The sequence below is a fragment of the Pantherophis guttatus genome, chromosome 2 (genome assembly GCF_059756535.1).
Source record: "Pantherophis guttatus breed Tessera chromosome 2, ASM5975653v1, whole genome shotgun sequence".
Lineage (NCBI taxonomy): Eukaryota > Metazoa > Chordata > Lepidosauria > Squamata > Colubridae > Pantherophis > Pantherophis guttatus.
In genome coordinates this window covers 181,775,168-181,796,397 of record NC_142064.1, presented here as the reverse complement: position 1 = coordinate 181,796,397, position 21,230 = coordinate 181,775,168, and the positions used below count along the sequence as shown (strand labels likewise).

The following is a 21,230-nucleotide window of genomic DNA, read 5'->3' as shown; positions in this document are numbered from 1 at the left end:
AATGAGTTCTAGCCTCAGGTGGAGATGCCTTAAACCTATGACATTCTAAATAGAAAAACATGTTATTTTTCCATGAGTAATAAAGGACATGAACCAGCATATTGTTCATTCACTTGTAAGCCATTTTGAACATGCATAATCGATCGATCGATCGATCCATCCATCCATCCGTTTGGAGGCTGAAGTATTCATTTCTTGGAGACTGGAATGGGTCTGAAGCTAAGGCAGGTTTGCCTATGGACTCAAAGCAGTCTCTCTCTCTCTCTCTCTCTCTCTCTCTCTCTCTCTCTCTCTCTCTCTCTCTCTCTCTCTCTCTCTCTTTTGTGGTTAATTCTGCAACATGCTCTTTGCCAAGAAAAAAGTCCTTACTACTTTTAAACAATATATTTGTTTAAAATATATTTAACGCTGCTGCCATAAGGCCTGAAAAATGCTTGCTGATAAAAGTTTTGATGTTCCCAAAATTCCTGCTTGCAATTGTTGAGTGCACTGCTGTTATGTTCTCTCCAAATATATGAGCCTCAAATGTGCAATTCTAAGCACCATTCTGGCATCTATTTACAGCAATTCTGAATTTCTAAAACTCCTGAATTTTTAACATCTAAGTCTGCGATTTTTGGCAAAATCAAGCGCAATACAAAGTGCATTATAAAGTCTAGCAGTATGATTTATTCAATGAATTGTAGCTATGTGATCTAAAACAGCTGTGCTTTGGGGCATTTTTCATCCTAATTTATAAAATTCAAAATTTATCCTCTCATTCTGTTTACAAACCATACCTTACAGAAATGAAAGTAACTGTTGTTTATTTTTGGCAGATCCTGGGAAGTTGAAGCCTTGAAGAATCATTAAATCAATTAGTAAAGCCTGCTGATGCTTGAAGTAGGATCTCTGAAATGAAGTTTCATTTAAAAAAATAAAATAAAAGATGCTGTCAGCTATACTGTTAGTTATTGTGCAATAAATGTCACTCTGTCTCTCGCACATTGGAATAACAATTCTGTTACATGCTTAGAAAAATCTGTAACGACGCAATTTAAGTTTTATGGAATAAAGTGGCAAAAATTAAGGGGTTTATAACTGTTAATTTCAAAAAGTCCTATTATCACCTAGTTTTTCTCTACTTAAAGATGTAATTCTTTATGCACCAGTGGTGGAATTCAATTTTTTTTACTACCGGTTCTGTAGGCATGGCTTGGTGGGCGTGGCAGGGGAAGTGTACTGCAAAATCTTCATTCCTGCCCCACTCCAGGGGAAGGATACTGCAAAATCCCCATTCCCTCCCCACTCCTGGGGGAAGGATATAGCAAAATCCCCATTCCCACCCCACTCTGGGGCCAGCCAGAGGTGGTATTTGCCGGTTCTCTGAACTACTCAAAATTTCTGCTACTGGTTCTCCAGAACCTGTCAGAACCTGCTGGATTTCACCCCTGGTATGCACACATGAACTAAATGAACCATACACACTGTCAAAAGCCAACGTTGAGAAGACACTGAGAAAATTCAAGATTTTATTTATTTATTTCAAATGATAAATACAGCTACTGTATGGTGCTGATGCTCCAGAACTAGGGAAGGATTTTTAAAAAATCTCTGGCTCCATTCCAACAATAATAGTAAACTCTTCCATACAACTACAGGGAAAGTAGCAGCTTCTAAAGTACAAATAATACCAAGAGAGAAAATACAACCTGAGAAAATATTAAAACAGACCACATCTTTCACCAATATCGCAACTGAGATTTGAAATGAATGTTTTTCCCTTAAGAAAAACAAACAAAAAACAAACCAACAGAACAGCCCCTTACAATATGATAGCTGTAGTGTAATCACAGACTTAACATTAAAAATATGATTCAATCAAAAATATTTTTTCTATTAGTGAATTCAAAGAACTTCAACTATTCCAAATAATTTCCCAACATTCCTACAGAATCACAGCCCTGGACTACTAGTGCTGACATAGCCCTTCTGGGGTCTAACTGCTCATTATAAGATAGAACAGTGCTCTCTTAGCAGTTCGAACGATGACTGCATTTCTTTCTAATAGCAATAGCACTTAGACTTATATACCACATCATAGTGCTTTACAGCCTTGTCTAAGCAGTTTACAGAGTTAGCATATTGCCCCCAACAATCTGGATCCTCATTTTAGCGACCTCAGAAGGATGGAAGGCTGAATCAACCTTGGGCCGGTCAGGACCGAACTCCTAGCAATCAGCAGAATTAGCTTGCAATAGTGTATTTTAACCACTGTGCCACCATGGCTCAGTATGGCCTGTGTTTTTTAGAGGGTGGTTTTAGGAACCCCCCTCAAGGGGTCCACAAATCAACATTATTTACTAGGCTGAGCTGAATAATAATACAATATTAATATCCCATTAAACAAATGAGAGAAGTGAATCCATCAATTTTAATTTTTACTATGGTAAATATTGAAAGATGTAATTATACAAACAAAAGCTCTTTGAGGATTCTCCATAATTTTGAAAAGTGGGGAAAAGCCCTGAGAGAAAATTATTTTAAGAAACTTTGTAGTAAAGGAATCTCAAATGCCAAAAAAAATCCACCCTTTCCCTGAATCCTGTGAATACCCTATATAGATATAACCTATCATACATTCTAAGGAAGGATATGGAATGGAAGATGGTTTTTCTGTTGCTGGAGGGAAAGTGATGGAATGTTTGATTGATGGCACTTTTGAGTGAGTAGCATTTTCACAGCACTTCTTGTAACTTCATCTAACGTGAACTATACTTCCAAGAAACACAAGACCACTAAATCATGAACTCAACTCAAACATAAGATCTAAAATTACTTTCTTAGTTCTTATATAAAAATAAGCAAGAAACTCTGACAAAATTAATCAAAATCTAGCTAAAATCTTCAAATGCATCTGATTCCCAATCTCAAAAACCAGGAACAGTCCTCCAAGGATATACAGAATTCAAAGTTCTATAGCAATTAAGCAGCAGCTGTATAGGAAAAACAATTGTTCAGCATTTTCATGTAATTGTACAATTGTTATACACAGAGCAAGAACTGCTGTTCATTTGGCAAGCAGTTCTGGAAACCTAGCAAACTTTACTAGAAGTACCTGAAGGGAGGAAAAGCATTGTAACCATCCAGCCAGGTTCTATTCTTTCCTTATCAATTTTGCAATGGCATGTATTCTCAGGGCCTCAGCTTCAAATCCTTTAAATCAGTATTTTTCAAACTTGCAGTTTTAAGTGAACTTCAATTCCTAGAATTCCCCAGCCAGCATCCATGCATTTTAAAGTTGCCAAGTTTGAAAAACACTGTTTTAAATTAAACATCATTAGTAAGAACAACCATTTCATTCATTTCCTTTGAGCTGGGTTCAAAACTATAAAGTGATAACCAGGGTTCAAGCAAATACAGGGTAAACATTTGGATTTGGGGGAATGTGTCTCCATCATAAACTAATTAGTTTTAGCAGTTTATATAGCCATATGCAAATTTATATCTTAGCTTATATATCTACATAGAAATAAAGCTAAATAGCTTGAGGAACATGGTGCATAAATGAACCTGCCTCTGCATGCCTTGAATATTCATGCATTGACCACCAAGTATTTCATGAAGATAGACTCCTTTGTAGAGCTTTGTGCATAAATGCGCAAACTCATTGATATATAGGATGCTGGGAATTGGAGTTTATGTATATGCCCTCTTACCTCCAAATTACTATTATAAAGTACCATATTCAGATTAATATACAATTATGACATACAATTCTGTCAGTCTCATCCACAAATGCTACTTATCTACTTTTTGTTTTTATATTTGTAGCCTGCCCTTTTCATTCAAGGTGGTGAATATCCCAATACTCCTTCCTTCTCCTATGAGCCATGGTGGTGGTGCAGTAGTTAGAATGCAGTACTGCAGGCTAATTCTGCTGACTGCCAGGATTTCAATCCTGAATGGCTCAAGTTTGACTCAGCCTTCCCTCCTTACGAGGTCAGTAATAGCTATTGCTATTTTCCCCACAACAACCACCTTATGCAATAAGTTGGGCTGAGAGAGTGAAATTCATACATTCAAATTCATACTGAATTTGAGGGACATAAATGTGTGACTCATTCCTAGGCATTTCTGTATATACAGTTACTACAATAGCTTTCACCAATAGCAGCCTGCCTGCCTGTGAGTACAATTTCACAGATTATATGGTTAAACAGTAAAGCTGGCAGGATTTTGATTAGTTTCCCCTAAACTGAGGATGCAGGATTTTGCTTTGGCTTTTTTAATGCAAATGACTGGATCTGAATTTTGAGTAATACGCTGCAGGATATACTCTAGAAAACAAACAGAGCAAAAAACTCAGTAAGACAAAACTTTGATTTCACTTATATTTTAAACGTAATAAAAATAAATACAGTAAATAGGAATACTCATTATTTAATCATTTCCCCTAGCAGCATTAAAAATGGTAATTTGGTGGCCACATTTCAAGGACTATATCTGTTTTGCTGCGATTTAACTGCAGCAAAGCTCTCTAAAGTATGGAAGATGATTTTATAGCAATCATGTTAGACAGTTCTTATTCAAAGTCCATGAGTTCAATGTTAGGGCTAGAGATTGCCAGAAGATGTTTTTATGAACTGCATGATGTTTGGGCAAAGTATGATCTGGATACTGAAAGACTACCTCTGCCCTGGGGAATGGACCAAAGTCAGATGCTGTAAGGCAACATTTCTCTTTTGAAGAGCTAGGTTAGGTATGCTGTGTCTAGAGACATGAAAATGCCTTTAGGAGGGTAACTAACTTATCTAGCCTCTTCTTCCATCCTCTATGCATTTTGCTCACATAATATGATCCTGTAGCACTTACAAAATACCAATGCATTCTTGATAGAGACTTGGGAGTCATTTCCCATTGTTCAAGAGGTCCTGAATATAGGAACATGCAGGGAGCCCTAATTGGCACGCTGTGGCCATAGTTTTGTGAAATGTCTTTGCCTGTGGGTGATCACACTAATTGTTCAGAAAAGGAAGGGGCCAGCTTTTAGGTTCTGCAACTATAGTTCAGTCTTAACTGAGGAAGGTAAAATATACTTTTGTGCTCTCTCACATCCCTCAGCAAGAGAACGCTTCTTCAGCCTCATTTAATTTCTTATGCTCTCACAATGCAGGCATACAGTAGTGTAGATAGAAAGTCCCAATTAATACAATCACTGACTGCAGAGATAAAATGGTTGGGCAGACAAAACTGCTCATTCAGCAACTGGAGGCTGCCAGGTTGGTTCCTATGTGGATCTCCTTGTGAATGACTTGTACAAGGAGAATTGCGTGTGAGACATCTTACCTTCAGGATTTTCTTAAAAACAAATTAGCAGATGGGAGGAACAAATGGCTGCATACCGCCATTTCTGAGGTTATCTTTGAAATCTGAGGGATTTTAACTCTTTTTTGTAAAATCTAAATTTTGGATCCTTCTTTCTTTCTTTTTCCAGTCCTATATTCCCTTCTTCTCATTTCTTCCAGTTCTGCATCTCATTTCACTTTCTTTCCTTCCCAGTCATTTATCCTCTCTTTTTCTTTTTCTCCTTTGGAAGAAGCAGTTGGGAAATCAGTTTCTTTTATGAAGAGGATATCCTATTTTGTAGACACCTCATTTTAACCCCCGTTTATTAGTTAAATGAATATTCTTTTAAAAACTGGATCCTGACCTTTTCTAGTCAGGCAGCTTCTAGGAAGTAGATACGTATACTGACAGCCACATGCACAAGCACATTCACATTTAAGCAAGTATGTCACATCCACAAATTAATTACATCGCACAGCTTTTGCAGATTTATTCCTTCCTTTGGTGGCATGGAGGGACCTTTATAATACCAGAGTCATCTTCCTTTTGGTTAACTAGAATTATTTCATTCAGGCATGTAATTTTCCTTCCTCACTCTGAAATAGGATGGGTGATTGGGGTGTCCTGTTACCCATCTCACATTTGCTTAATGTTTATACTCAAGATATCCATTTCTTTTCATTTCTCATTAATCTGGGAATCTGCACATATACAGCCCATTTCAGTTAATTTTAGATATTTTTTGTAGATTAGCAGAGCCTGATGGAGGGGTTAAGTATGTCATGAGTCTCTAGTTCCTTTGTGCCCACAAAAGATACAGGTCCAGCCCACCTTGAATTCCATGACCCTTGCCTATCTCAATTCACTTTGACTGTTAGTGGTTCAGATTCTTGAAAGCATTAGCATACAAGAAACCTATATGTATTTGAACTGCCTGGACTCCTGATTTCCTGTGCTTGTCGTTTTTCATCCCAAAACAATATATCAGAACATCCAGAGAGTAATTAAGATTCAACCTGCATATCTATCTGAAAGGTATGATCAGGTAGCCATCTTGGAATTTCCATTGATTAGATGATTCAAGCATCTCTAATTGCATGTAGAATCAGTGTGCTGATGCATGTGCTTTGAATGTAGATAGCATAGTTTTTATAAATAGTATTAATTTAGCAGAGGGACTGGATATACTTTAATCTTATTAGATATATATCCTGCCATTCATCTTGAATTCCTGCCTCTTCCAATTTTTCCAATAGTATTAATCCTTTAGGGTAGGCTAGGGTAAGAGATAATAATTGGATCAAAGTTGTCTTGTGCATTTTTGCAACTGAGAATGAATCTCCCAGATCCAATTCCAACATCTTATGCATTTGGGAAGATTGTTCAGCTTATGTTGGATGTGAAGAGAGTCCCTGAGATTCTTGGAACTAATAGTAAAGCATTCTTCAGCTAAGTGCACGATGATGTATATGCTTAAGGTGAACATTGAAAAGATTTTTGAACATTCATGTGCTTATCTATTCTCATGGTATCTAAGGTCATACAAGCCTTTATTTTCTAAAAGCCAAAACCAAAACCCAAAACAATGAAGAAAACTAAGTACAGGTATCCGTCGACTTACAACTAAAATTGAGCACAAACTTTCTGTTCTTAAGTGAGATATTTGCTAGGTGAATTTTATCCCATTTTATGACCTTTCTCGCCACAGTTGTTAAGTGCATCACTGCATTTGGTAAGTTAATAACCTGGTTATTAAGTAAATCCGGTTTCCCCATTGACCCCAGGAGCTCGCAAAAGATGATGACCCCATGACCTTGGGAGACAGCAACCATCATAAATAGGAACCAGTTGTGAAGTATCTGAATTTTGATCACATGATCATGGGGATGCTGCAAAGATCATAACTGTGAAAAATGATCATAAGTCACTTGTTGTAACTTTGAACAGTCAGAACTGTTGTAAGTCAAGGTCTACCTGTATATTATCAATTTTCTACATATCTAAACTACTATCCGAATTACAGCTCAACATACACAAAAACCATCTGAACAAACCTGTACTTATATTAAAAGAAAAGCTGATGATTAAAATACTTCAGGCAAGTACTGAGTACTAAACAAGGAAGGAAAAACAGACTTCCTACAGAAAAGAAAGCTTTAGTAGAAGACCTTTGACACAAACTGCTTCTAAATTTCTGCTGCAGGTTTAGCTCTGAACCTTTCAGTTTTCTGGTTGTTCTGAGAAAAGGCTCTAGAGTATTGCCTTTTCCCGTGGAAGGTTCCTGCTCAATTCCTGTTACTCAGAAAAAACAAAAAACAAAATCTGAAACAGAACTTCAGATTCAGATTAAGCAGCTGTCCCTATTACAAGGAGTGTATCTTTCAAAGACATTATGATGTACAAAATCCAAAAGCAGTGTATTATAGAAATGGACACCACAGAAATAGACAAGCAGTATTACTCATTCCCTTAACAATAAGATTGACGATCCTTTCAAAATGGGATTGGATGTTCTTCTTAGCCAGGTCTCCTTATATAAAGCCTTATCCCCCCCCCCAGTTGTCCTCTTCTGCCTGTCTACCTGCACATAACATCTGTCTAAATCATACTTCCATTTGTGAAAGGAACCTAAATCAGCCTTCATTTGTTGGCATTATGAGTTGATATATACTATTTTGGATTTGCCAGCCCATTTCAAAGCAGAGATCTTTGTTATGTGTCACTAGAATTATATCTTATGGAAGCAAAACAACAACAACAACAACAACTCTTGGCATTAGAATTGATCTTCAGTTAGATGGTTATAAATGTAAACAATAACAACCAACTTAAAAAGAGTGTTTGGGTCTGCATATACTGCATGAGGAATTTTAAAATACAATGGAGGCAGAAAAGTTTAATAGTTGCATTGTGTAATAATGCAGTAAGTAATTTAAATCATTAATACCTTCAGTGTAATGGTAAGAATGTACTAATCCCTTAGGGATTAAGAGATCAGGAATATGTCCTTTGCATACGAAGTGGCAGAAATCAATAGCTCATTTAAACCCATACCTATTGAAATGTGAAATAAAGCCAGCTTGAAAGGCTAAAACAGCATGAGACTCCAGCTTACCACCTCTATGTGGTTAGTTTGTAGAGTTTGGAAACATAATACTGTATAGTCAAGTCAAGAGTTCTCTAGCCATTTATTTCTAGTAAAATTAATGGGGGTCTATGAAGTAAATGAAGTGGGCAGGTCAGAATGCAGTGGAGGGAGGAGAGAGAGAGAAATCGTTTAGGATACTGCACTCCCATTTTATGGAGGCAAGAGGTTCTCTATGTGATTTATAAAAAAACTCAAATGAAATCACCTACAGCAGGAGGAGAAATTGCATAGGGTTCACATGGAATCCAAATTGTTTAGGAAGAATTTCATTTTCTTTGTTTTTCTTTGGTAGCGCTCTCTCTCTCTCTCTCTCTCTCTCTCTCTCTCTCTCTCTCTCTCCCCCCCCCCCCCCAATGAACTATGAAAGTGAAAATGATGGAAGGAGATTTCTGTTGCTGGCAGCTGAGTCTTTTAAGTCAACTTCAATAAAAAATTGTCAAGAAAAAAATAAAGAAAATAAGTAAAAGAAAGGGGGAGAGAAAGAAAGAATATGGGTGATTAGCTGTATCTTGTCTCATCTGTGAGGAATACAGCCTTTTTAGCCCAACCAACCTCCAGCTAGGATATAGGCCTCAGAGGATCTCTAAAATGTTTCTGTCAAAAGCTATGCCACCTCCAGATGAACTTTCTCCTAATAAGAGTGCTGATTTACATTTTCTTCAGCAAGAGGAAAATGTAATGAGGCAGAACCTAGGGGAAATGCTGACAAAGACTCTTGTCATATTTTCAAGAGGCCCAAGTTATCCAACAAGCAGTCTAGCCCAACTCTTTATTATAATGGGAATTCAATCTTAAGAGAGTTATAGAATTCCAGTGTTGTGCAGACAGAAGAAAGAGCATGAAAGCAGTTTTGGAATTACATTTGGAATAAATCTACTCCTATTACCAAAAAGCAGGACTTTTTTTTATTGAATGGAAAACCAAATTAAGTTACATCAGCTAATTAGCTTACTGAAATTACATTAAATAACTACTGGGAATAAAAGGAAATCTACAAAAATATAATGTATAATGGAGATTTCTACCTAATGCTATCGTGATGCCCCCCTCTCTCTTTCTCCCTCTCCTATCTATAAATGAGGAATAACAACTCATGGACACTAACATAAGATGATAAAATTTCTAGGACTGAATAATTTTTCAACAGATAGAGCCCAGCTGATAAATGTTACAATCTGTCAGGTGGTAGACAAGCAGAAAAGCAGGTGATTTATGAAACTCTCAGGGATCAGCCTTATTGAAGTTATAGGTTTCATTTGGATAAGGAAAGTTGTTCATGCTTTGTCAAGTTCCTGTGTAGATCTAGGAGAAATAACTTCCAGTTCTCTTCTTTAAATGATGTCTAATTATGTGCTACAATAGAACCTTTTGTAAAAGTTAGAACTAGTGCTGAGCTTTTACGACTCTATTCTGGGAAGGGTAGGCTGGTGTCTATGAACACCTCCTTTCATTACACCAGATTCCCCACCTGAGCCAACTTTTTGTGTTCCTCTTCATTAGAAAAAGAAAACAATGCAGCCAAATAATCTTCCAGGCTTTAGCCTCATCTGTTCTGACCTAGGCTTCCTTAAAAAGTATGAAGCAGAGTCTTGGTCCCGGCAAAACTCATTTTGTTTACAAGACTGTGAATTCCTTTCATTCACAGTCAGCAAGGCTTGGCAAACAGTCTTTCAAAGGAATATTTATCAACACAAACCTTATCTCACTTGGAAAGTTGCCAGATAACTAGTTTCCAAAGGCAGTGTAAGGCAAAACTTGGCAGAGTCTCTTAGAGTCACAGTTTCTTGAAACAAACAAACGAATGAACTGTTTCCTGCAAAAGTCCATTTCCCATTCACTCATTTTTTGTTTCTTAGGGAGGGGCCAATCACCTCCAAGGTATGGCTTTACTCCCAAGTCGACCCTGCTTTCTTAGTTGTTCATGTCTTCTGGCAGCTCTGTGCATGCGTACACTGGGAACAGGCTCCAGCTGTTCCTCTGCCTCACTGCTGTTTAGCTCCTTCTCTGCCTCCAACGCAGAGCCTTCATCCGAGCTTTCCCCAGCCCCCAGGACTGGCCCATGTTCCTCCCCAACCTCCTCACTGTTTGACTCTGCTGCCAGCTTTGCTGGCCGCCGACAGGCCACAACATCATCATCCTTTGAACTTCACTTACTTCCTGTAGGCTTTCTTAGAAAATGAAATTAGTGAAAGACTGTAGCTCAATGCTGTATTGGAAAAATATGCTGGTTCGCTGAGATTATGGAGGATGAAACCCAGCATATTTGGAAGACATGAAGTTGGGAAATGTGTGATTGCTGAAAATTGCAGTACCTGTATATAATACCCATGCAACTATTGTGTTACAAAAATACAGCTAATTAAATATGAGAATGGAAAAGGGTGCAACAGATTGGCTCGGTTCATAAAGTTACAAGAATAGTAACCAAGCAGAAGATAATTGCAAAATTAAACCTCTCATATTTTATCTGCACTTGCATATTTTGTCTCAAAAGGCAGTTGAACTGCAGTGTAGCTCTGAGCTCCTTAAAAGCTAATGTCTCTAAAACCAGCAGCTAGCCTTTTCATAACCTCATATAAGAACACAATATTTCAGACATATGCAAACTCTTTGTGTTATTTAGAAGGATGTGCATAAAGCCTAAGCTATTGAATAGAAAAATGTGATTTTTAAATTAATTAAAAAATATTTTAAAATCTTAAGAATAATGGGTTTGCATCTGAGGGGTAGCTTGATATTCTGCAGTTAAATTGCAACAATATCCTCTATAGCTAATATAGGAAGGAGAGTCTGATAATAATTGGTAGTGCACCAGGGAAAATAAAGCATGTAAAATGTAAATATAAAGCTGATTGACAAGCAGTGAATGCCCATGTGTTGATAGAAACATATACATTTTTCCCTGGAACTAATTGGACATTATATTCTCCCCCCCCCCTTTATAAAAAGCTGACAGCACTTTCTAGTCAACTGCCCACTGGGACAAACGACAAGATGAAATCTATCTAGATTGCTCAAAAACATGGCTTTATGTCATGCACCATTAGATTATTATGTTTCTACTCATTTCAGGAATTATGCTGAGCATGGTATGAAAATGCTAGCAATTTCAGTAAATGTAATACCCTTCTTAATTGATAAAATATTACTGAAAATGAACTTTTCTTAAAGGATTTAAAAACAGCAGTGGAATAGGATTTGTTTTTATTGATTTATTTTTATTTATTAAATATATATCCTGCCCATCTCACTGTCAAGCACCTCTGGGTGGTTTAAAATATAAAAGCAGACTATAAAAAATTTAAATGTAAAAAAAAACTTTAAAAGCATTAAAAATTAAAAGATGCTAAACAATATTGCTTGAACAAACAATATTTTGTGGAAGAATTTTATTTAAAGAATAAATAACCCACCATTTAAACTAATTTCACTTCTATATTGTTCTGCTTTACATTTTCACTGTTCTTAAGGAAATATTTCTTTTAATGGACAGAAATAAAAAAAAAATCTACCTAATGCCATCACCCCATTTCTCATGATTCTAACCATACTCAGATTGTCAGTATTCTAAATGAATAAAAATAAAAATGAAATTCAAGGACTCAGGAGATGATAAAAGATACTCAGTTGCATCATTTCTATTTTTATATATTTCAATACAAAACAAATAGATCTACACCAAAAACATTTTGGTACAAAAAACACAGATTGGTTCCTCTTATAAAACTATACATACCAAAAAAGGATTATTCAAATGAATCAACCAACACAAGTTAATTTAGATCAGCAAAGATTGCAAATCAATAATTGAATTCCATTCAGAATGTCCCAGGTTCAGTGCCATTATCTTCATGGAAATGACTGCTAGTCAGTACTGAGTTATATGGACTAATGTTCTGGCCTAAAATATAAAATTTGTTGCTGTAGCCTAAAATAGCATTGCTCTAGTCTACAATATAAAATATTTTCTGACCCAAATCCTAAAAACATTGCAACTTTTTCCTGTTCCTAAGTCCCAGGCATCTGGTTAGAAACTTCGTATCTTTACAAGTCACATATATCATCTTCAATACCTGACAAATCTCTTAGGACCTCTTTATTATACTTTCTTCTTCTGGAGAATAGACTTTTGATAGAAACAAGACACCATAATGGGAGATCTAAGAATCTGCCACATCAAAAGCTAACTCTTTGCAGCCTGCACTTTCCAGAAAAGTAAACAAAGCTTCTCAGTGAAGACTCTATATCTTATTGTGCCATTTTATCAATATTAACACCTCTCAAGAGTATATATAATATTTAAGAGAAATAAAAAATTACCCAGTTGTTTGACAGTGGCTCTGGCAAGGAATAAGAACCAAACTCATTAAACTGATCCACCAGAGCTAAGTAAATGAAAACTTTCTTGCTGCTTGGCCTGCTAAAATTCTCTCAATGTATCAGTGAATATTAGTTATGTCGAAAGGCCAGAGAAAAATCTTCCTTGTTCTTACTGATTACATTGTAGAAGGCGAGCCATATTAATCTAAGGTAGCCAAAAATTAGGTAAATCGGACAAAACCTTATATTAAAAGACACACTTTCATGAGCTGTGGCTCACAGCACTTTTAATGAAATGTGTTAGTCAGAATTGATGCCACTAGACGCCTCTTGATGTTTTGGTCTCACTAAGATCATTTGCTCTCCTGTTCAATGTCTTTATTCTTAAGAATATAAGAAAGCAATTATTTGCATGGAAGAGTTTTAAGCCTCCAGCGACAGTTTTAGAAATGACAACATGCAAAGCAATGCCACTCAAAAGGCTGGGTTTTGTTTTGAAGCTGGAATGCTCATATTGGCCATTTTGAGATAGAACAATTTAAAGTTGAAATATTCCACATGTCCTTGCTACATAAATATTCAGAGGTACTTATCAATATATACTTTTATGTAAATCTTAGGAAGCATATTTGGATGAAGTATTTTTGTTTAATCTTTTTAGAAACCTCAGACAATGATCCATTAGATTAAAAAAAAAACATATCTGCATCTTATCAGAAATAAGTCTCATTAAATTCAGTGAGTCTTATTCCCAGATGAGTGCATGTAGCCTAGTCTATTATATTATCATGATCATCAAAACACGCATGATTCAACAGATTTAACAGAAAATGATTTAAACAACAAGGGGGAACCATCTTCAGTGCTCTTATTATTGATTTTTTCCCCTCTCTGTTTTTATGTTCATGATAAGGCATTTTATAGAGTTTGAAACCTCATTTTAAACTAGTGAGTTTCACCACAGTTTGCAATTATCTAGTATGGAATGTAAATTTTCCTACCTTGCAATTCCTGAATATATGATAAAACCTTGGCACATCTATCATATTCCTGTGAGGCAATGAGAACAGCTATAGTATCAAACAAGATGTAGCTTTTCAGTTTACATTATTAATTTATTTCAAGTATCTCTATATTACATTTGAATAAGAAAAAAAAATCAGAATTTGAAGCTAATTCTTTGATAAAGTACAGCAAATTTAAGGAGTCAATTTAGAATTTGTGTATCTATATGTGTGTGTACATGCATGTTTTACCATTACATAGGACTTTTCCTGTTATTTCTTTTTTAAAAATGTAAAATTTTAAAATTTACACAACAAGATTAATTAGATTGATTAAGGATCCAATAAGGTCTGTAAACTAATAAATCTAGTCATATTGTGATGAAAGATCAGTTTTAATCCAGTATTGTACCAGATCATTTGTGAATCCAACCTGTATCCCTGTTCTTTGAACCTTTCAACCCTGGGATTAAGTCTTCCCCAAACAATCCTCTAAGGGAATAAAATGAAAAAGCACAGAATAAAATGGGATTATCAAGACAAGGAAACACAGAAGATCTCCAAAGATGATCGGTGGCTATATTCAATCACACTCACTGCTGCTATGCTAGAAAAGAGTCACTATTACAATGAAGCTGTACTAGTATTCTCCTAACACAAGAGTTCAAAAGGCACCAGGCAGGACTAGATGAAACGAATAGCTCTTCCCTCAAATTATGACTGTGACTCACTTAGCAGGGTGTTAGTATTTTAAATTCATATATATTCTTTGCTTTTTTTTAAAAAAAAGTTGCATGTACTTTACTACAAAGTTTACATGGCTGAGTTCTTATATAAGAAAACAAATGAGGCCCATCTCAAAATAAAATAATTTCTTCACTCTGCAATACATATATCATGCTGGGTGTTGTAGGGAATTTTAAAGGGTCAAGTGACTGCCAATTAGAGTTATGACTGAAAGCAATTGCTTAGAATGTCAGTTGAAAATTTGCCTTTTTCAAAAAAGTAAAGAAAATTAAGGAGAGGGAAAACATGGATACATGTTATCTTGGTGGGGGAAATCTATGATTATATATCTTTCAGCCAAATAGGTGAAGAGCTCTTCAAAGCTCTTGTTCTAGGGCACCTAGAACTCTAAACAGGATAGATAAACTCTAAACAGGATAGATAAATATCACCTAAGGGTGATGATAGGCTACAATATTTTGTAACCAAATTAATATTATAAATAAACATCATTAACTTTAATTCCCCCCTCCCAAGTTTGCTCACTCAATAATTTGTCACCTAGCGCAGGGGTGTCCAACTCGTGGCATCATGACGTCATCATGTGATGTATTCCCCTTCGCTAAACCAGGTATGGGTGTGGCCAGCGTGTGATGCAACTGGCCTGTGGACCATGAGTTTGACAGCCCTGACCTATAGAGTCTAGAAATGCCATAATTTTATTTATTTTTTTAAAAAAATAGGACCTTGTAGAACATTAATTAAACAATACCTTCCTTTGCGTAAAGCATGTATATTTTTCCTTATGTTTGCTCCAATATAAATTTTCCTGCTGTGGTCTTACTAATATTTTTGACTAGTTTACTTTCACCCAAACATTGGATTGGAGACAAATTTATAATCACACTCACTGCTCCAATACTCTATAAACATCTACTTTCAAAAGTTTTGGAATTATAATTCTTGCATCCCAACATATTTGAAGGAAACTAAGAAGAGAAAGGCTAGTCTGGAACTTTTGTCTGCTTAATTCCACGACATCATTGCAAATAGAATTCATTCATTCTGGGAGATTCTTTTCATATACTTGCTCTTTGGCATGGCTTTGGACTCCAGTTAGAAATTTTAGAAGGCTAGAGAGAAAAATAAAACCAGAACACTGAAGCTATTTAACAGCATGTTGCAAAACATACTGCCAAATCCTAGGAGGACACTTTTACAACCAAGAGGTAGCTGCAATTAACAACCAGAGCAGTACAAGAGATGTAGTCTATTAGCACCGAGAGATGTTGGATTAGTGCATGCTGGTTCCTGCAAATATTATATGTAAATGAAATTGCAGGATTTGAATGAAGTTGAATGGTGCTACTCCAAAGCTAAATAGTTTCAAATATTTATCTAATCCAGGATTTTATAACAGCAGCAATTCAATGGTTTTAAAATGCAATCATGCCCTCATATATACTTTGGCATATGTATTACATTATAGCTTCCTCTATGAAGTTATTACAGTACTTTGATTTATATCGTAACAGCTTATTGACAACTGATTTATCTTCCAGGTAACCACAGACGTTCACAGATGGATTTACCATAAATTTACCATAAAGAAGAGTGGGGGGGAGTCTTGCACTCATATGGATGGTATTCCAAAACATAAGCTCCTATGGAATCCCACACAGTTCTGCTTTCCACCCACAGTCCACCCAGGTGAGTCCTTTCCTTCATAGCATCTACATTATTCTAGCCTTTCCATTTGATAAGTTCCCTGTTAGATTTAATTTCATATCAGGGTAATGTGATCTACATTCATGTTTACAGTATGTAAACATGTATGAACAATCTACACAATATCTAGATTTTTTTTAAAAAGAAAAAGTATAGGGTAGCCTTGCTATTTCTTTGGAGCCCAAGGCAATTTAAAAAAACTCTATATAGAGACACAACAACAGTTTATATAAGAGAGATCTGCTCTTTCGCATGATAGATGATAGAACACATTTCTCACTAACTGAATACCAAGCAATCATCTGTATCTCTGTTTTATATTTAATTCTTGCTGGATACCGTATAAATTCAAGAACAAAGGTTCAAAGATTTCCCTAGATAAATTTATTTTAATTTTAAGCACTAGCATGTCAACAGATATCTATTGTTGTTTTTTATGCCACATGGGAATGTGTTCCAATGGGAACACATTCAATGGAAGTATGGAATTTGGCTGCTAAATGCCATGTAAACTATTAATATCAAACAACAAACTAGCATCCAACATTTTTAACAAAGGGAGGGAAAATGTATTTAATGTAAAAGTTACTGTATTATTTCTATCACTAATTTGTTAAAGTGTTCTTTGTACCAAATGCAGACTCCTCCTCCTTTACTCTTCATACTCTTTCTCGTCACCTTTTGTACTTTTTCAAGAGGCATGTCCTCCAGAGCTGACTGAGACTTACTTGGGAAGAAAACGTGCTTAGATCCAGGCAGTTAAGGCATCACTAATGCTTCTCTCTGTCAAACACTGTACTCCTAAAGTTCAATGATGTACAGATATCCCAAGGGAGGCATATTCCACTAAACAAGAACTCAGGGTAGTAAAGTGAATTGTAATGGAAGGAGGATGACACTTTTATATACATTTTTTTAAAAAAGTTAAATCTTTCCTCAGTGAGAATCCCAGAAGCCTGCAAAAAGTACAAAGCAACATTCAGCACTGCAGAATTCAGTTGGAAGGATATATAAAAATAAAACTGATCCCCCTCCCCCCCCAAAAAAAACACATTTGTGCCACAATACTATGAATCTAAACTCAAGAGTTTGATGAGCTTACCGTAACTCCCAGTGAATGGGCATAAGGCTTAAATCTCAGCACATTATTAACATTACATTAGACGATATTAATTATATCATATTCACATACACACACATACACAAACAGCTGCATCAAGTTTTGAGGAGCGAATAAAAGTTGTAGAGTTTCTTACCATCTGACAAGTCTATTAGTCCAAGGTAATGCAAAAGTTTCAGAGAAGAACAAATCACCACCACAATCCCTAAAGTCTGGAGCCCTTCCGACTCGCCTTTGCTCCACATCCTTTAAAGTAGCACACCGATCTGGTATGCTAAGAAAACGGCAGGCAGGAGTCGAAAGCAGGGGGAAAACCAGCCGTTTGATGCCTTTCTTCCTGCTGCTCTGTTAGTGCAAGCCTCATTTTCCTTCATTCATCCCTCTGCTTCTCTCCGTGTGTGCGGGAGTGAGAATCTCACCCTTTGCCTGTTTCCCTCTTCTTTCTCCTCCCCTCCTCCCCTAATACACACTCTTAAGGCTTATCATTTCTATATTTTAACTGATGATTTAGTCTCTCTCTCTCTGCCTCTCCAGAGCAGTTTGTATCGTTCATTTAGAACAAAACTCCACATTGCTAGTCATACAGCAGTGTCTGTGGTGGAGCTGTTATTTTCCACTAGGGATTATTTGTTTAACTCTTTTTCTTCTAGCTTTCCTTGCTTTGTACGTTGGAAGATGTGGTAGGAAATCTCTCCCCAGTTCCCTTTCCCCTATTATACACTTCTCGATGCTCCAAGTAAGATATCTGAGTCTCAAGACTTCCATTCGGAAATATGCAGCTGGTCCAACTGAGGGCTTCAAATATGCCCAGGGGTCAGCTGAAGAAGTTGCAAGACCGAGCTAAGCACAACCTCTGCCTCACTTACTGCTGACACTACTACTAGTCATCCAGTTCCTCAGTTCCACTATTGGTCAATAAATGTAAAAACAGGGAGATGGTAACTTATTAACTTATTTTAATATGTCCCCAGTCAGCCAAAGCATATGTATTTTGTCCTTTAATAAATGATAAGTTATTGTTTAATAACGAGGCCCTCATCAGTCAAGTCAAGCCTTATTAATAAGCCTTTTAGGACTATGGATAGAATAGATCTTCCATTTTTAAATGCTGAAATCCAAGATTTTAGAGTTCGTGCCTGGAAGCATCGCCACATATCCAGCAAGCATCCCATAATTTTCTAGAATAATTTCAGCTTCACTAAAATTATTTTTATTAAAACTGGTTATCCGGTGTCTGAAAAGGCTGCTGACTCTGCCCCATTCATATCAGATATTTGTGCTTGTGTTGTCTTTTTTTTCCCCAGATGGTTAAATCAGTCTTCCATCCAGCCTATGTTTTTAGATGTCAGAACTGTAGCCTGGAGAACTGGAAGCTGATAATTGTTTTTGTTCATGAAAATTTATGTTCCATGTAAGCATGTCTTATTTAATTTTAAATGTTAAGACAACGGGACACAGCTATCCGATTCCAATTCCACTAACATATTTTTCTATGCAGATTTTTTAAAATTATCTACACCTTATGTATTTGCTTAGTGAAAGGAGAAATTTCTTGAGAAATTTCCTGACAGAACATTAATCGGTGGAATGATATGCCTCCAGAAGTTGTGAGTGCTCTAACACTGCAGGCTTGTAAGAAAAGACTGGACAAGCATTTGTCTGAAATAGCATATGGTTTCCTGCATGAGCAGGGTTTGGGCTAGAAGACCTCCAAGGTCCCTTCCAACTCTGTTATTCTGTTAGGTTACATTTGTGCTAACTTTATGCTATTGTATTCCTTTAAGATCATAACTTTTGGGTTGCATTTCACATAATTCTTAACATATATTAGATTTTTTAAAAAATATAGTCAAAAGGTCTGGTCTTAGTATACATGTATTTATTTCAAATTTTTGTTGGTTTAAATTCCTTCTTTTAAAAATCCTAAAAATATGTCCCTTGGATAATACTGAAAGAGTATAAAGATCTTGGAGAGCCCTGGTGGCGCAGCAGACTAAAGCACTGTTATTAACATCAGCTGCCTGCAATTACTGCAAGTTCAAATCTCACCAGGCTCAATGTTGACTCAGCCTTCCATCCTTTCTAAGGTAGGTAAAATGATGACCCGAATTGTGGGGGCAATAATCTGACTTTGTATAAATATACAAAAGTATGAAGGCTATTGCTTAACGCATTGTAAGCTGCCCTGAGTCTCCAGAGAAGGGCGGCATATAAATCAAATTAAAAAGAAAAATGTAATTCTCTAACTACATAAGCTCATATATCAGGGAGTCATCATACATACTTTCATGTATGTCCTTTCTTTCTTTCTTTAATCAAATTATATTTTCATTGAATCTTGGGAAAAAAATAACTTAGAACATTGCTGCAGTGTTAAATTAGATATGAATAGCAAATGCAGAATGGAAATGATACTATTAAAGAATAATGATGAAATGTGTCTGCATATTTGTGTGCTATCTTACACAGCAAACACACCACTTAAAGGTCAATCTTGTCAATCCAATTTAAACACTTATGTGGATTTTAGCCTTTTTGCTGCTTCCTGGTTATTTTAACTCTCAACATTTCCATCCAATGCATAGGCAGAAACAATATGAGATTTCTGCTTGTGTTCCATTGAACACTATATAAATTTCCTATTCAGATATTGTTATTCAATGCTGCAAAATCTAAAAATGAGAGGATGGGTTTTGTGTGTGGTGACATGAAAGGACTGGCATGCACAGCATTATTTCATTCTTAGCGTGGTCAGCTATGCTTTTCAAAATCTATTCGGTAATGCCATAAAATGTCATTCCTAGGTAGGTATAACTGGATAGCTTATTTTTTTAAAAAAAAATGTGTTAAAATCACTTGAAAAGTAAAATGTCTAATCAAGGTGAGTTTCAGACCAATTCTTAATAAAAGATTACATTTTTTTTCTTTTGCAAAAGTTCAAGAATACTGAGATATTCATCCAGAAAAGAAAAAAATTGAAAGTGTTATCTTAAAAGACAGAAGAAATAACGAAAGCGTTTTCTGAAGTGCCATCTGATATAATAATACATCCAATTTGTTACATTATTTATCAGATTGCCATCCCATTTTTCTATGAGATCACATTCTTTAAACCCAAGAATCCAAATGCACTGCTTAGTTGAGAAAAGTCTTAAAGCTTGAGTCTAATAAGCTTTTCAAGGATGCTTATTGTGGAGCCCAACTTGAGTTACTTATGATCTTCAAGCAAGAAATAAATAGGCATTGCCATTTTAAGTGCATTGGCATATCAGTTCATCTGGCACTTGAGAGCATGCAATTTTTCAAAAGCTTGGTTCCTTCCAGGCAGAGGAAGAACACAAGAAATGAATCAGATTTGTCAGCTGTGTCATGGATTTTACATTCTGTTTTCTACTCTTGATACTCCCACCCAGGAACTGTGTGCAATTGTGAAGCCAGATCCTTCCTAGTTAACAACAGACATGGGAAACATCAAGGATATATGATAGAATCCCTATTCCTGAAGTGCTGTCTACTAATTTTTCTGCCCACTGTGGTTTCTGGTTGAAAATGCTTTTAATATTTCAAACCTTCCCAACACCATTGCAAGACAACAGACCGTATCTTCATCTCTGTCTCTATCTCTATCTCTATCTCTATCTCTATCAAGTACCTTCCCATTTCTCACAAAAGAATCTGTATTTCCAGATTATATTTTCCTTGCAGGACCCAGTACCATTTCAGAAAAAGGAGTAATAACCTTGCTTAGTTATAGAATTGGAATTATTATTATTTAAGTTTTCTCCAGTATAAATAACTAGTGTAGTGTTCCAGAACTTAATATTTCTTTCTGATATTTCATCGTTTGTGATAAATC

At 36.0% G+C, this 21,230-nt stretch overlaps 1 protein-coding gene across 6 annotated transcripts in view; it reads right to left on the bottom strand.

Moving 5' to 3' along the window:
* Nucleotides 1–21,230, bottom strand: part of KCNIP1 (potassium voltage-gated channel interacting protein 1) — a 567,622-nt gene that overhangs the window by 63,639 nt on the left and 482,753 nt on the right. Inside the window, exon 1 of one of the 6 annotated variants that reach the window (XM_034405918.3) lies at nt 17,511–18,123. The exons of the other annotated variants lie outside the window; for them this stretch is intronic. Coding sequence (XP_034261809.1) covers nt 17,511–17,619 — 109 coding nt within the window. The 5' untranslated portion in view covers nt 17,620–18,123. Of the gene's footprint in view, nt 1–17,510; nt 18,124–21,230 lie in introns of those variants that run through there. 6 annotated transcript variants of the gene reach the window in all.